The sequence below is a fragment of the Gobio gobio genome (assembly GCF_949357685.1).
Source record: "Gobio gobio genome assembly, chromosome: 9".
NCBI lineage: Eukaryota > Metazoa > Chordata > Actinopteri > Cypriniformes > Gobionidae > Gobio > Gobio gobio.
Genome location: NC_137115.1, coordinates 24,144,065 through 24,157,216, shown reverse-complemented (window position 1 = coordinate 24,157,216; position 13,152 = coordinate 24,144,065). Strand labels below are relative to the sequence as shown.

Sequence of the window (13,152 nt, the reverse complement as noted above, 5' to 3'; positions counted from 1 at the left end):
CTATCATTTTATTATCCACCTGGGAAAAAATCAAAGTAATAATACACTTCTCAAAAAGCAGCAGATATAAGGCATCATTCAGGTCCATGTATGTTCAGGAAAAACACAGTTTAGTAATAGTAACAGCGATTGTTGACTTGACAAGTAGTAGCTTAGTAGTGTCACTGTAATACTCTCCATGGCCAGAGGGTGATACTGTTTCGCTGAGGCTGGTTATACTCACTCATTCTGTCATTCTTGTTGTCACTGTTGTTCCGTCCCAGAGCGCTGATCCAGCGGGCTCTCTCATTACTGTAAAAAAAAGAAAACATGTATATGTTTGTACATGATTAACTGATAACCACAAAGGCAGTTTTTTTAACTCATATTTTTTATGTTATGCCTGTCAAAAACACACTGAAAATCTTCCTTTTTCACATTCCTTTATTGTTCTGGATTGTTCTCGGACACACACCTCCGGACTCGGGTAAAACAGCAGGTAAGGTTACTAGGAGAAACTTGACCTTGGTGCCGAAGCATTCATTACATTCGTTCTTGTAAGCTCTTTTGTGTTTGTTCAGTTTCAGTGAGAATATCTACCACTTTGAAAGAACAGCCAGAAAGAAAGAAAGAAAGAAAGAAAGAAAGAAAGAAAGAAAGAAAGAAAGAAAGAAAGAAAGAAAGAAAGAAAGAAAGAAAGAAAGAAAGAAAGAAAGAAAGAAAGAAAAAAGAAAAAGGTGATGCCCATACTTTTTACTCTGTCAAGTCCTTGAATGATTTGAGCTGTGACATATGAGTCAAATTCTGCAGAAATATTCCACAATAAACATAATTGTATTAGGAGAGTAGAAAAAAAAACAAGGGGATTGTCTGACAGAAACTACTCCTTTGTTTAATGAGATTTGCTATTAAGTTGTGAGAGGAAAATACTGAAAATCAGGGGAAATATTTTCAGAGCTGACATGCATTAGAGCTCCTAAAGTGAGTAAGCCAGACTATGGGATGCTTAGCCAAACTGCAGCACACACAGACGGCAGTCCAATCTCACGAACTGAGCAGACAGCCTGAGCTGACCAGCTGTATGAGTCATGCTTGGCTCATTCTTGTCCCGTTTACAGCTGAAGGGGTCACAAAGGCCTCTCGCCTGTTCCATTACCGGGAACGTTAATGAGTGTGATTGTGGTGTGATTCATTCATTGACTAACTAGTGTTTATAGAGTAATTAGCGTTTAATAGAGTCATTGACAAAGAGGAGAGGAAAGAACATGGGAAACCGTATATAATCTTTTATAAATCTTAGTATAATTTAATGATTACAATAAAAAAAAATTTAATTGAATTAAAAAAATGCACCAAATCATGACACTGACGACTGGAGTAATGACCCTGAAAATTAAGCTCTGCCGTCACAGGAATAAATTACATTTTCAAATATTATAAAATAGAAAAGTTATTTTAAATTGTAATAATATTTCACAATATTTCTCACCCCAACATGTTGTGTCATTTATGTCCCTGAATTGTTGCAATGAGGAAACGACACTTGGTTGAAAATCAACCAAGCAAAACATCCTTGACACACTCATTGTGCATGTCCAAATATTAAATTTGTAATGCAAACTGAGGACGTTTGTTTTGCTGAACCCATCTCCTTCAGCCACTTTCCACGGGGTGTGTAGTTAGCATGGGACGGGCAGCTGTCTATTCACATCTCTGGAATCTGAGCACACATGCTCACAACAGGTAGCAAAAACGCCTTCACGCTGCTCTGAATTACACCAGATGAATTATCTTACAACCCAGACACCACACACACAGTGTTACACATTCCCTGAGAGCATAAAATATATGTTTAGAAAAGTCTTGCATGGGACACCAGTTATAACATTTTGATTAAACCTTTCGAGGTCAAAACATTAAAAAAAAATGCATTTAGAAAATAGATGGGTTCATTTTCATTACACACCGACATCAACAACTCTGATCTACCAAGCTATATTTTTCAAACACCAGAGAGGCCAGCAGCACCAGGGAGACCTCACATCTCCCACGGTCTGGTTTCCTGCATGCTGCGCTGCTTCCACACGCTCCAACATGCCTCCTACAGCTGAGGGCCAAAATTCCAGACCTATTGCCTTTAAAGATTATTTTACACATGGTGTAAAAAAAAAAAAAAAAAGTTACAAAGGAACAGACGTAGGTTTGGAAATAAATATCAAAACTTGACCCTGAAAACAGAGAAGTAAAACATGAAGATGAATGAGACATCTTTAAGAAATATGTCTACATTTGGCTTTTTTCATATTAAGACAAAGCCATACATTATCTTAATCATTTATACTGCCCATTTAGTGGGCAGAGAGTGTACTGCATTTCCACTTGCAGTTTTAGGGCGCCTTTCAAATACAGTATTGATGGTTACTCCTCCTGAATACTAAAAGAGACACTTAGTGAGCCAGCAAGCGGGAAGGCGGCAAGATGACTCAAGCTCCTGACAGTGCTTAACCACCTATAGCAATAGCTGGGGGCTTCGCATCACCGCTCATAGAGACACCTGTGCATCCTTCCTCATAGTGCCTCTGGAAGCTCCCTTGCCACCTCGCGGTGAAATTAGAGAATTGAGATGTCCTTAAAGGGGGGTCTAATGCAAGTTCATGCATTCTGACTTATTTACACTGTTAAAGAGTTGGATTCTCATGCTAAACATGGCCAAAATTTCAAAAAATTAGTTGGACGTATGACGGAGTATTATGTGCCAAATACACTCCTTCAGGATTCTAACAAGTTTCAGAAAGTTTTTTTTGAGTATGGAATTCCTTGTATGTGTACTTCTCCCAGATATGCGTGTGCACACATTAACCAGAGTGAGAGCAAGAGCGTCAACAACAAGCTTAGTCCGGGTTACGGGAGACGTTGGCAGCGCTGTCATTTTGTTTTTAGACCACGAAATCAACAATGTCACTAAAGAAATGTGTTTCTGGTTGTGAGGGAAAGATAACCTTGTTCAGCTCCCCAAATAATAAGCATTAAGGAAACCGTGGATGCAGTTTGTTTTTCTGGAGCAGTTCTGCAAGCAACTTTTCACCACAAGCGGTGAGTGAAACTGTACCAAGTGTCTGGGATTTGTTGGAAATCGGCATGCAAATGCATTTAATGTAAACAACACAAACGTATAGTGAATCGAAAGTTATCCAGGGAGTGTGTGTGTGTTCGAGATTTTTTAGCTCCGCCCACTGCACGCCTTCACGAGTTCGGCTATTTTCGGAAAGAATATGTACAGCATATCTGTCTTTTATAAATATGATAAAACTAAAGACTCTTCGGACATATGACGGATGCAATACTACTCTATAGGTACTCAAGATTAACATGAGATTGGCAGAAACTGTATGTGTTATGCCCCCTTTAACAAATCAAATTTTAGCCGGAGGAGCGAAGAAACAAGGAAGCATCAATTTGAGAATTGAGAAGCAACCACAGTACCATCTCGACATTCAAGTGAGCACAGCACAACAAGATGTGCTAATGACGTCACAATGGGGGTCTGTACTCCAAAATCCTTTTCTAAGAGATGGGGAGTTGGGGGGCTTTCCATAATGATGGCATTTTTGGAAACCCACCGTGAGGAAGGATCACATCAGAGAGAAGAGCTGGTTTAGAAGTATCAAGATGTGTTATTAGACACTCAATTGGGAGGAGCCTGAAAGAGATGTGGGAGAACTCGTCTTGTGTTGACAAAGGTTCCTCAGAAGAGCTACAGTCATGCTGACTCTTCACCAAGAGCAACTGTAGATAAGCATCTTTGTTATGTGGAATGGCAACATGCTAAGCTATAATTACACTCTCACTATAATTAACCTGTTATCATACTCACCTGAAAAGCTCAAATGAAAATGGTTATAATTCTTTAAAAGTATTTAATGTACTTAGATAGAGAGAGAGAGAGAGAGAGAGAGAGAGAGAGAGAGAGAGAGAGAGAGAGAGAGAGAGAGAGAATATAAAGGGCAAACAGCAGATCTTCTTACAGTCTTAAAGTAAAACTACTTTTAGCTACTGTACCTTTAAGATTTCTCTAAGTAAATAACCTGTTCAGTTCAATATAACTGGTTCCACTGTGTCTGTAATTTATTTGCTATAAAAGCCTGAGGAATGATACAGACATTTACTGAACAAATAAAGACCTCATTTAAATGAGTCATATGGTTGGTTTCATGGAATTGCTTGACAAGTTCTTGGTGCTCCATTACAAACAAAAAAAGCCTTAGAAATGACAGTGTCCAGGGAGACTAGTCATATCAAGAGACCAGAATTTCGACTTGGGATGCGAGTCCTTTTGACTTGAGGAAGTAAGTGACCACCATGGGAAATAGCAACACGCTAAAAACTCTTACACCTTAGGAACCAAATAGCACTCTCTTGGGAACCACTTACAATACTCTTTTTACATTGTGATGCTGAGTTTTGCACATGTGGGCCAGGCACCACACATTGTCTCCAGAAATAAGTGTTTATTTCTAAAGGTCAGAAGAAGTGTGGAAGATGATCATGTGAAATGAACTACTGTTTTTGATGCAAATAAATTTGACTAAAAATTAAAGAAATAAAAATTAAAATAAAATATTACAATGTTATAAAATTGTAGAATATGTTCCCTTGAAATAAATGCAGTTTTTTTGGTTTTAAAATGGAGGAGGATGATTATTTTGGAGATATGGAGAGTAAAGGAATGATACAAATGTGCAGCTGTTTCTGTGCAGCTATTCTGTTCATTTCTCCTCCCCTTTCCTGACCTTAGTCCTCAAAAGAGCAAAAACCCTGCTGGAGTCTCTCTTTTCACCAAACACATTTGTACGTACTGATGTCGCTGTTTGACATGATTAGCTTTTTTAATGAGCAGTTCTTGGCAGTAAGCGCTACCTAGAGCTACAGTTTCAAACAAAACCCTGATTCACTATCACAAGTGAAAGGGTGAGGTAGATCAGGAAATCCAATCAATATTGCAACACAGCTTATTTTTGTTCAGATCACTAGAGGATTATTTCTGATAAATCTATTGCTGCGGTCCTGCAGTGTAATGACTGATGGGGTGATAAAACACATAGGAATTGCTTTTAATAGAGCAGTTAAAATCGTGTCAATGTCAATTAAATGTTATGTCAGCACATGTCTACTTCAGCAGGTTTTCTAACCTCAGAAAGATACAGAATAACTCACAAAATTCATAAGCAAGTTCATTGATATATTAGCATGTTGATGTAAGTAAATGCACCATGAAAGGAAGCAAAGGGAGAAAAGGAAATAAAGTCAGGGTTGTCCACATCTTTGACCAATTAATTGACACAACCATTCAAAAGTTTGGGGTCAGTAAGAAAAATAATAAATAAACACTTTTATTCAACAAGGATGCGATAAAGGTGCAGTGTGTAATATTTACAATTTAATTAGTATTAATTGGGATCAGGGCCGTGCAGAGAGTTCGTCAGGGGCAGGGGCTCAAATGTAAAAATAAAAATATATATACCCTGTTCCTCCCTGTTCGGGCGAACCAGCCTCTTACTGTTGAATCTAATCTAATCTAATACACACACACACACACACACACACACACACACACACACACACACACACACACACACACACACACACACACACACACACACACACACACACACACACACACACACACACACACACACACACACACACACACACACACACACACACACACACACACACACACACACACACACACACACACACACACACACACACACACACACACACACACACACACACACACACACACACACACACACACACACATATATATATATATCCTTATGCTCATCAAGCCTGCATTTATTTATTCAAAAATACAGAAAAAACAGTTGCCTAATATTGTGAAATATTATTACATTGTGTTCTTTTAAACTTTTTATTAATCAAAGAATCTTGAAAAGAGTATCACAGTTTCCATCATTGACATTAAATCCTCATATTAGAATGATTTCTGAATGATCATGTGAAACTGAAGAGTGGAGTAATGATGCTGGAAATCCAGCTGTGATCACAGGAATAAATTATATTTTTAATTATTTTAAAATAGAAAACCATTATTTTTATATATTTTGTCAAAAATCAAAAATGGTAATAAGTCCTTTCATGTAACCATTTCGCCAGCCTACACTTCGCTTAATAGGCATGTAGGTGCCGGTGGCACTTGGGTTTTGTTAACTTTGATAGTTTCTTGAAATAGTAAACGGTGTATCAATATACATAAATACAAGTGAATTGAACACTACTTACCATTAATGCGACTTTTGCTGCTGTGGTTTTGTGCAGGGATTTGTTTGTTGTCTGTTAAAATCCATTTTGTCAGTGATGCAATTTATAAAATGAGACAAACCGCAGGAAATCGTTCCACAAACGTTAGTTCGTCTGTCCATGTAATTTTCAACCGATTTATGAATAAGAACAGAAAATTACCGTTTCACATCGCTCAAAGGAATTTGAACTTGCTTTGCCAGATCACGATTGGTTGGTGTATATACATGACAAACAGGCATTGGTGAATTGTTTAATACTTTAAAATATATAGCTAATATATAGATTTGTAATTAAATCAACACATTAGCTCTGATTATGGATGAAAAAAAAAATATTGGCTTACTTTTTTCCTGTGAGACCACACACTCTCTAAAAGGACCATATTTGGCTCGAGAGCCGTTTCCGAACAGTGGAAAATCAGGAGTCAATCAAAACGCACGCAACCCATAGCAACGCGTTACGGCAACGCCTCAACAGAAATTATCCGACTTTTGAGCCGTTCGTTACTATTGTATACATTGTCATGTTATAATAATCACATTTATTTCGTTTTATTGACCACGATATTATTGTCTTGATATTTGTCTGAGAGGGGCACTTTTGATTCATTTTGAAAAAGGGCAGGGGCTCGAGCACCCAAAGCCCCCCATCCCCAATGCAACCCCCCCCCCCTGCACGTGCCTGATTGGGATGTATTGACAGAAATGCAATACAATATACATAACTATGTTTTCAGTGGTGTATAAAGACCTTACATAATGACCTCAGAACAAGCCATTTCTATCTACATCATTGCGGATCCCCTTACAGTGAAGTCGACATTTTGCACTGCCATGTTTCTACAGTAGCCTTAAATGGACAAACTGCTCTACAGAGTGCTAGCTACGCTCTGCTGTCTCTGTGTCGGCAATGGGCGGTTGCAATTCGCAACTTCACTGCTAGATGCCGCTAAAATTGACACAGTGCACCTTTAATATGATTTAACAGTAAAGACGTTCACAATATTATAAAAGATTTCTATTTAAAATAAATGCTGTTTTTCTTTTTCAGTATTTTTATTCATTAAAGAATTTGGAAAAATCTTTTTCCCGTAGTTTTACAAAAACATTAAGCAACTGTTTTCAACACTGATAACATTGGTCTACAGCCAAAATGCTTCTGAAACAAATGTAGTCAAACTTTACTAATTCTGGGTCACTGATAATAAAAATAAAAAAATGCTTACATTTTGGCTCAGTTTTCAAGATATCCTATTGGGTCAGTATACAGTATATGACCCATGACTTGGGAATGGCGGAGCTTAAGCGAGTAATAAAGCGAAGGGATCTCAATCGAAACCAGAAATGACTAAAATACATCTTTGCCTGGATCTATGAATACATCTATGACTGGGTTTGGACAATACTTGCTTTTTAGGCAAAACAATGAATAATGCAATTTGAATATGAATTGCATCATGTTATTCCTAGAAGTCATGGATGATGCAATCATAAAGTTAACATCACTCTGCTGAACAAATTGCCCTATATCAGCTCAAGAAATCATACAGCAGGAGTGCAAAACTCAACTTTGCATGGCTGTGGCTCTCCAGGAATTTAGTTCCAAACCTGCTCCAACACACATACCTGTAGTTTTCAAACAAGCCTGAAGGACTTGATGATCAGGTGAGTTTAATTAGGGTTGAAGCTAAATTCTACAGGGCTGTCACAAGCTGCTTTTCAATTGACAGTGTTCACTGCTCTCTAATCCCTGGGCATATAACCGCTCATTTGGAATGCCCTGCCACGTCATCAAAGAAAGACAATGGCGGGGTCACACAGATTATGACATAACATAAATATTGTAATTTAATTTAAAATTTAAAATAATATATTAGGCCTATACATATACAAAACACATATTATGCATCTAATAAATATAATCAAAACATTGTAATAGTCTATTAGTTTTATTTATTAGTTTATTACATAGACTACTTGTAGACTATATTTAAATGACTATTGCAGCTATTCATTGAATTTTAACAGATCTGAAGCTGTACTGTAACTGTCATTCAATATGAAAATACATTTTGATTTGGTTAACTATGTATAAATGTGTTTTTAATCAATGGTCTTTAATAATTGTAGCAGTCTCATGCCCTTTCTTTTCCACATGCAGCTGCCCTATATCTAGCATTACTGAGGTAAATAAAGTTAAAACAAATTTTTGACAGAGCCTCAGCTGCTTCTCAACACTTATACTTTGTTTACGTAACTATTCATACAATAGTATGCAAATGTAACATTTATGTTATTATTCTAGTTTGTGTAATATAAAAATATTTAGGAATACTCAAATGCATACGTAAACTCGTTTAAATTGAGTCGTTTAAAAACTATACGTTACCGAGTACATTTATGTTAACGAGAACCGACAACTGAACTGAAACACAAGGATATAAATACAAAGAACAAACAAAGGAAACTAGATGAACACAGGTGAACAGAATCTAATCAATGATTAACCATAGTAAGAAAATAGAGTGAATGAGTAACCAAGGGAACTACTTATGAACAGAGGAAAACAGGAACAGAGCAGAAAGAATGAAAACGAAACCAAAACACAGGATATACTCAAACATAACAGGATATACAAGTTACAGCTATTTTGAATTGTAATAATACTTCACATCACTTTTTTTCTGTATTTTTGAACAAGTAAATGCAGCCTTGTTGAGCATGAGAGACGTCTTTTAAAATCCTACAGACCCCAAACTGTTAAACAGTAGTGCAACTGACTTTCTAGCCAAAATTATATTAAATTCCAAAAACTTTTCAAGATTTTACAGGGTCCCCACTCTTTCACGAACATCAGATTCAAGGACTTTTTAAAGTAAATTTTATTTTGTATCAAGCACAATAAAGACAATAAAGGTGGGTTTGTTACTTCCAATATGGACAGTATCAAAGTCCTACTGTACCTGTGTCTATCATTATTGCAGTAATAAAATCCATTGAGGAGAGAGGGCTGGTATAGTGTACGAGAGAAAGAGAGAGTGGGTTTGAACCAGAGATGCAGTTTGTAGCTTTCTTATTCCTGCTTTTAATATTTATTTAACACTGGTTTTAGTTATTTTTTATAAACCATTACTTGATTTAAAAACATTAAAATATAGGGAGAATATTATATACAGAATTTTGCACAAAAAAAAAAATATGAATAAGGCTCAAAAATTCAAAATAATTTGTTAACCACCTGTAGAGAAAAAAATGTAAGGAGTTTTTTTAGCACCTTCACAAAGATAAGTGTTCAAGGTAACACCCTAAACCATAAAATGACTGTAAAAATGATTTCAACAAGTACAGGGAGTGCAGAATTATTAGGCACGTTGATTTTCTGATCATATTTTTTTTCCAGGCACATTTGACCAATTCCAAACCACAGTAATCCTAATAACTACTATTGATTTAGTATTTAATAATGTATAAGTGATATATAATTGTTCATGAAGGCTGGAAATGAAAATCACCTTATAAAAAAACCTTCTTCATGTATTTTACAACACTTCAGCTTGTGATTCTTATCTAGTGGGGGTCATTTTTTAGGATTCTTTACCTAACTGAAGTCTCTGAGATCCTGACACCTTGCACTTCTGGAGACTCCAGGTAGGTTGCAGCTTTGGAAAATGGTGGAGCTGGAGACTAAAGGGTTCCTGATGGTTTCACCCTTAATTCTTCACCTTAATTCTTAATTCTTTTGCAGTTAACAGGTGTCTTTTCTTCACCACCTGTTTTTGTCAGATCCTGCTGACCCAACGAGCATTTCACTGTCCAATGGTCACGCCTTAACTGCAATGTCTAGTATTGCATTAGTATTGCATCCTTCTCATGGGCATTTAATACTTTTTGACTTTTCAGTCTGAGTTAAATCTCTTTTTTGGCTCAATTTATCTGTAAAAGAAAACATGCCTAATAATTCTGCACACCTGAATATAAGGTGATTTTCATTTCCAGCCTTCATGAACAATTATATATCACTTATACATTATTAAATACTAAATCAATAGTAGTTATTAGGATTACTGTGGTTTGGAATTGGTCAAATGTGCCTGGAAAAAAAATATGATCAGAAAATCAACGTGCCTAATAATTCTGCACTCCCTGTATTGACAAAATTAATATTTTTAAAATATATTATAAATATATTATAAAAAAACACATATCAGCCTCTAAAGAAAACGGATGAGTCAAAATTATAAATGATTATACATATTCATTTAAAATATGTTTATATCTAATTTTCTAGATACCTTTTTATTCAACTTTTTTTTTAAAGTACATTAGCTCCTTATCAAATCCCCGGTTAACATTTATAATGCTATGTGCGAGTAAGTTGTGTTAAAATATGGGTTGATCTTCTCATTGGTCTGAACAAAAATGGGAGACTCTGAATGAAAATGCAGTTTCAATATTTGACAGTAGATGGTGCTTTTGGAAGAGCAGACATTTATCAGTTTCTCTGGTTACCTCTGTAAACAAAACAGTGCTGCTCTTAAAAACAGTACTTTATTAAGCACTATTCATTGAAACTTTGCTTAGCTATTTTTTATTTAGCTCAATACTGAGCCAAGCATCATTGAATTTACACTATCCTGACACTGATCTAGTAAAACAGCTCTACGTTTCTCACGCGTTTATCATGCAGGGCTGCCTGCACGTGATCATGAACCAAGACGCTTTTTTTCCCACTTTCCTCCCAATCAGTGGCGCTGTTTCACTCTGGCTTTTGCAGCACATAAAGGCCAAATTTTGTTTATTCAAGTTTAATTCAAGCACTTTAAAAGACTTCAAGTTTTCACAGACTTTCCAGGCCTTGAATCCATGTGTCTGAAATTCAAGTACTTTCAAAAAGCTGTTTTATTATTATTATTATTATCATTTTAAAATTACCGGATATTTCCAGATTTTCTCTGAATGTAGGATCCCTGTAAAGTTGTTTGACAGAAATACAGCAAATAAGTGCACAAGTGATGTATATAAATTAATATGCAATTACTTACAGAAGCTCCAACCCTAAGATCATGGTCACATTTTCTCCAGAGTGGTTGCTACGGAATCCGATCTGGAACAAGTGGCTGGCCACGTTCTGTCGTGACGTCAGCATTCCCGCAGTGCCACGTACTGGAGAGAGATTCAGGTCTTCAGCCTGACACGACCCCACCCAGATCTGATCCCTCAGTGCGTAGTCTATAACTGTATAACTTTCCTCACTGAGAAAAGAGAGACAAAGAAAGTCAGAGATTAATATTAAAGGAATATTCCAGGTTAAATCACTTGGATCTCAGAAAAATATTTGCAGTGGAACTCCACCATCACACATATAAAATATACTTGTCACATTTTTATTGAATACATAAGTAATCATTCACAGTGCACAGAGGACAAAGTATGTTGAACTGTAGTAACTTGTAGAATAGCTCTTCCTTTAGATGCAAAACCTCCACCAAATGTTTACTGTAGCTGCTTATAAAACTTTTGACCAATTTTGGACCATACCTCCGCTCAAGTTTATCTATATTTCTTGATTGTCTTGTTAACACAGCACTCTTTAGGTTGTCACAGCATATCAATTGGCTTCAGCTTCTCTTAAGCTTGAAGTCTGAACTTCTGTCCTGACATTCTTTTGTAAAATGTCTGAATTTTAATTAATTGTTCCTTCAATGATTCTCACATGGTCTTGGGCTACCATGAGACACATCAATATATTTTCTTTGGCAGCAGTGGTTTCCTATGAGTTGAGTTTTTCTGATAGTGGACATGGAGAAGTTTTGTTCTCCATGCATCTCGAGAAGAACAGATTGGTCAGTGTGCCTTTACTTAACGGCAGGAGTTAATTGACTCCAATTAGCTTCTGGAGAAGTTTTAACACAAAGGTTTACTTAATTTGTCCAGTCTGCCTTGCCAATAATTACTCATTGTCTTCAAGAAAACTTTTGTGTTGTTACAGTTTGTGTGTTATTAGTTAAGTCAGATTGCGTCTATGTTGTATACATTTGTGACTTAGATGAAGATCGGACCACATTTTATGAGTAATCAATGCCGAAATCAAGACATTTTCAAAGGGTTCACAAACTTATTCTTGTGACTGTACGTCTTCTTCACGGCAACTTCAGTTGCCTGTCTAATGCTTTCCTGCCATCTGGAAGTAATTGGAAGGTTTAGGCAGGTCAAATGGCCCCTCGCTGCAGAGACGTGAGGCTTTTGATCTCTGAAGAGACCCATCAACAGCAGCTAACTGTACACCAATAACATTACACACGTGCAGCAGCGCCATATCTTTTACCAGGGACCACTGGCCTACCATGATATGTACAAACACATTCACACGCTTCAGCAGGGCTAACTTCAAGGAGAAGCTGTGGGTTTAAAGTGCAGGTCATCAGCTATCCATCAAACCTCGCTCCAAACATCAATCAAAACCAGAATGGAATGTGCAGTACGGAAAAGGAAAAGGGGATAGACCGATAAAGATGAATGCTGGAGGAGTGATAAAGAGGCAGAGGCGTAATGTGGATGGGATAGTTCACCCAAAAATGGGTGGGTTAATATTGGAATTATTCTGAAGCGAATCGATGGGTTTTTGTAAGAAAAATATCCTTATGTAACACGTTATAAAGTAAAATGTCTAGCTTCAAAACACTTACCGACGTCATAAATCACATCAGTTGCACTTTTTTCCGTGAGATGAATATGGAAGGCGATCCGCCAGAAGCTAGATATTTTACTTTATAACACATTAAATATGGATATTTTTCTTAGAAAAAACGATTTGCTTCAATAGGCCTTTATTAACCCCCTGGAGCCA

The 13,152-nt window shown here is 36.7% G+C and overlaps 1 protein-coding gene across 2 annotated transcripts in view; it reads right to left on the bottom strand.

The window, feature by feature from the left end:
* LOC307131323 (rho guanine nucleotide exchange factor 26-like) overlaps positions 1-13,152 on the bottom strand; it is a 138,740-nt gene that overhangs the window by 6,112 nt on the left and 119,476 nt on the right. For both annotated transcript variants that reach the window (XM_079824912.1, XM_079824911.1), the window contains exons 12-13: positions 11,348-11,557; positions 224-291 (exon numbers count right to left, since the gene is read on the bottom strand). In XM_079824912.1, the coding sequence (XP_079681038.1) occupies positions 224-291; positions 11,348-11,557 (278 nt within the window). The remainder of the gene's footprint in view (positions 1-223; positions 292-11,347; positions 11,558-13,152) is intronic.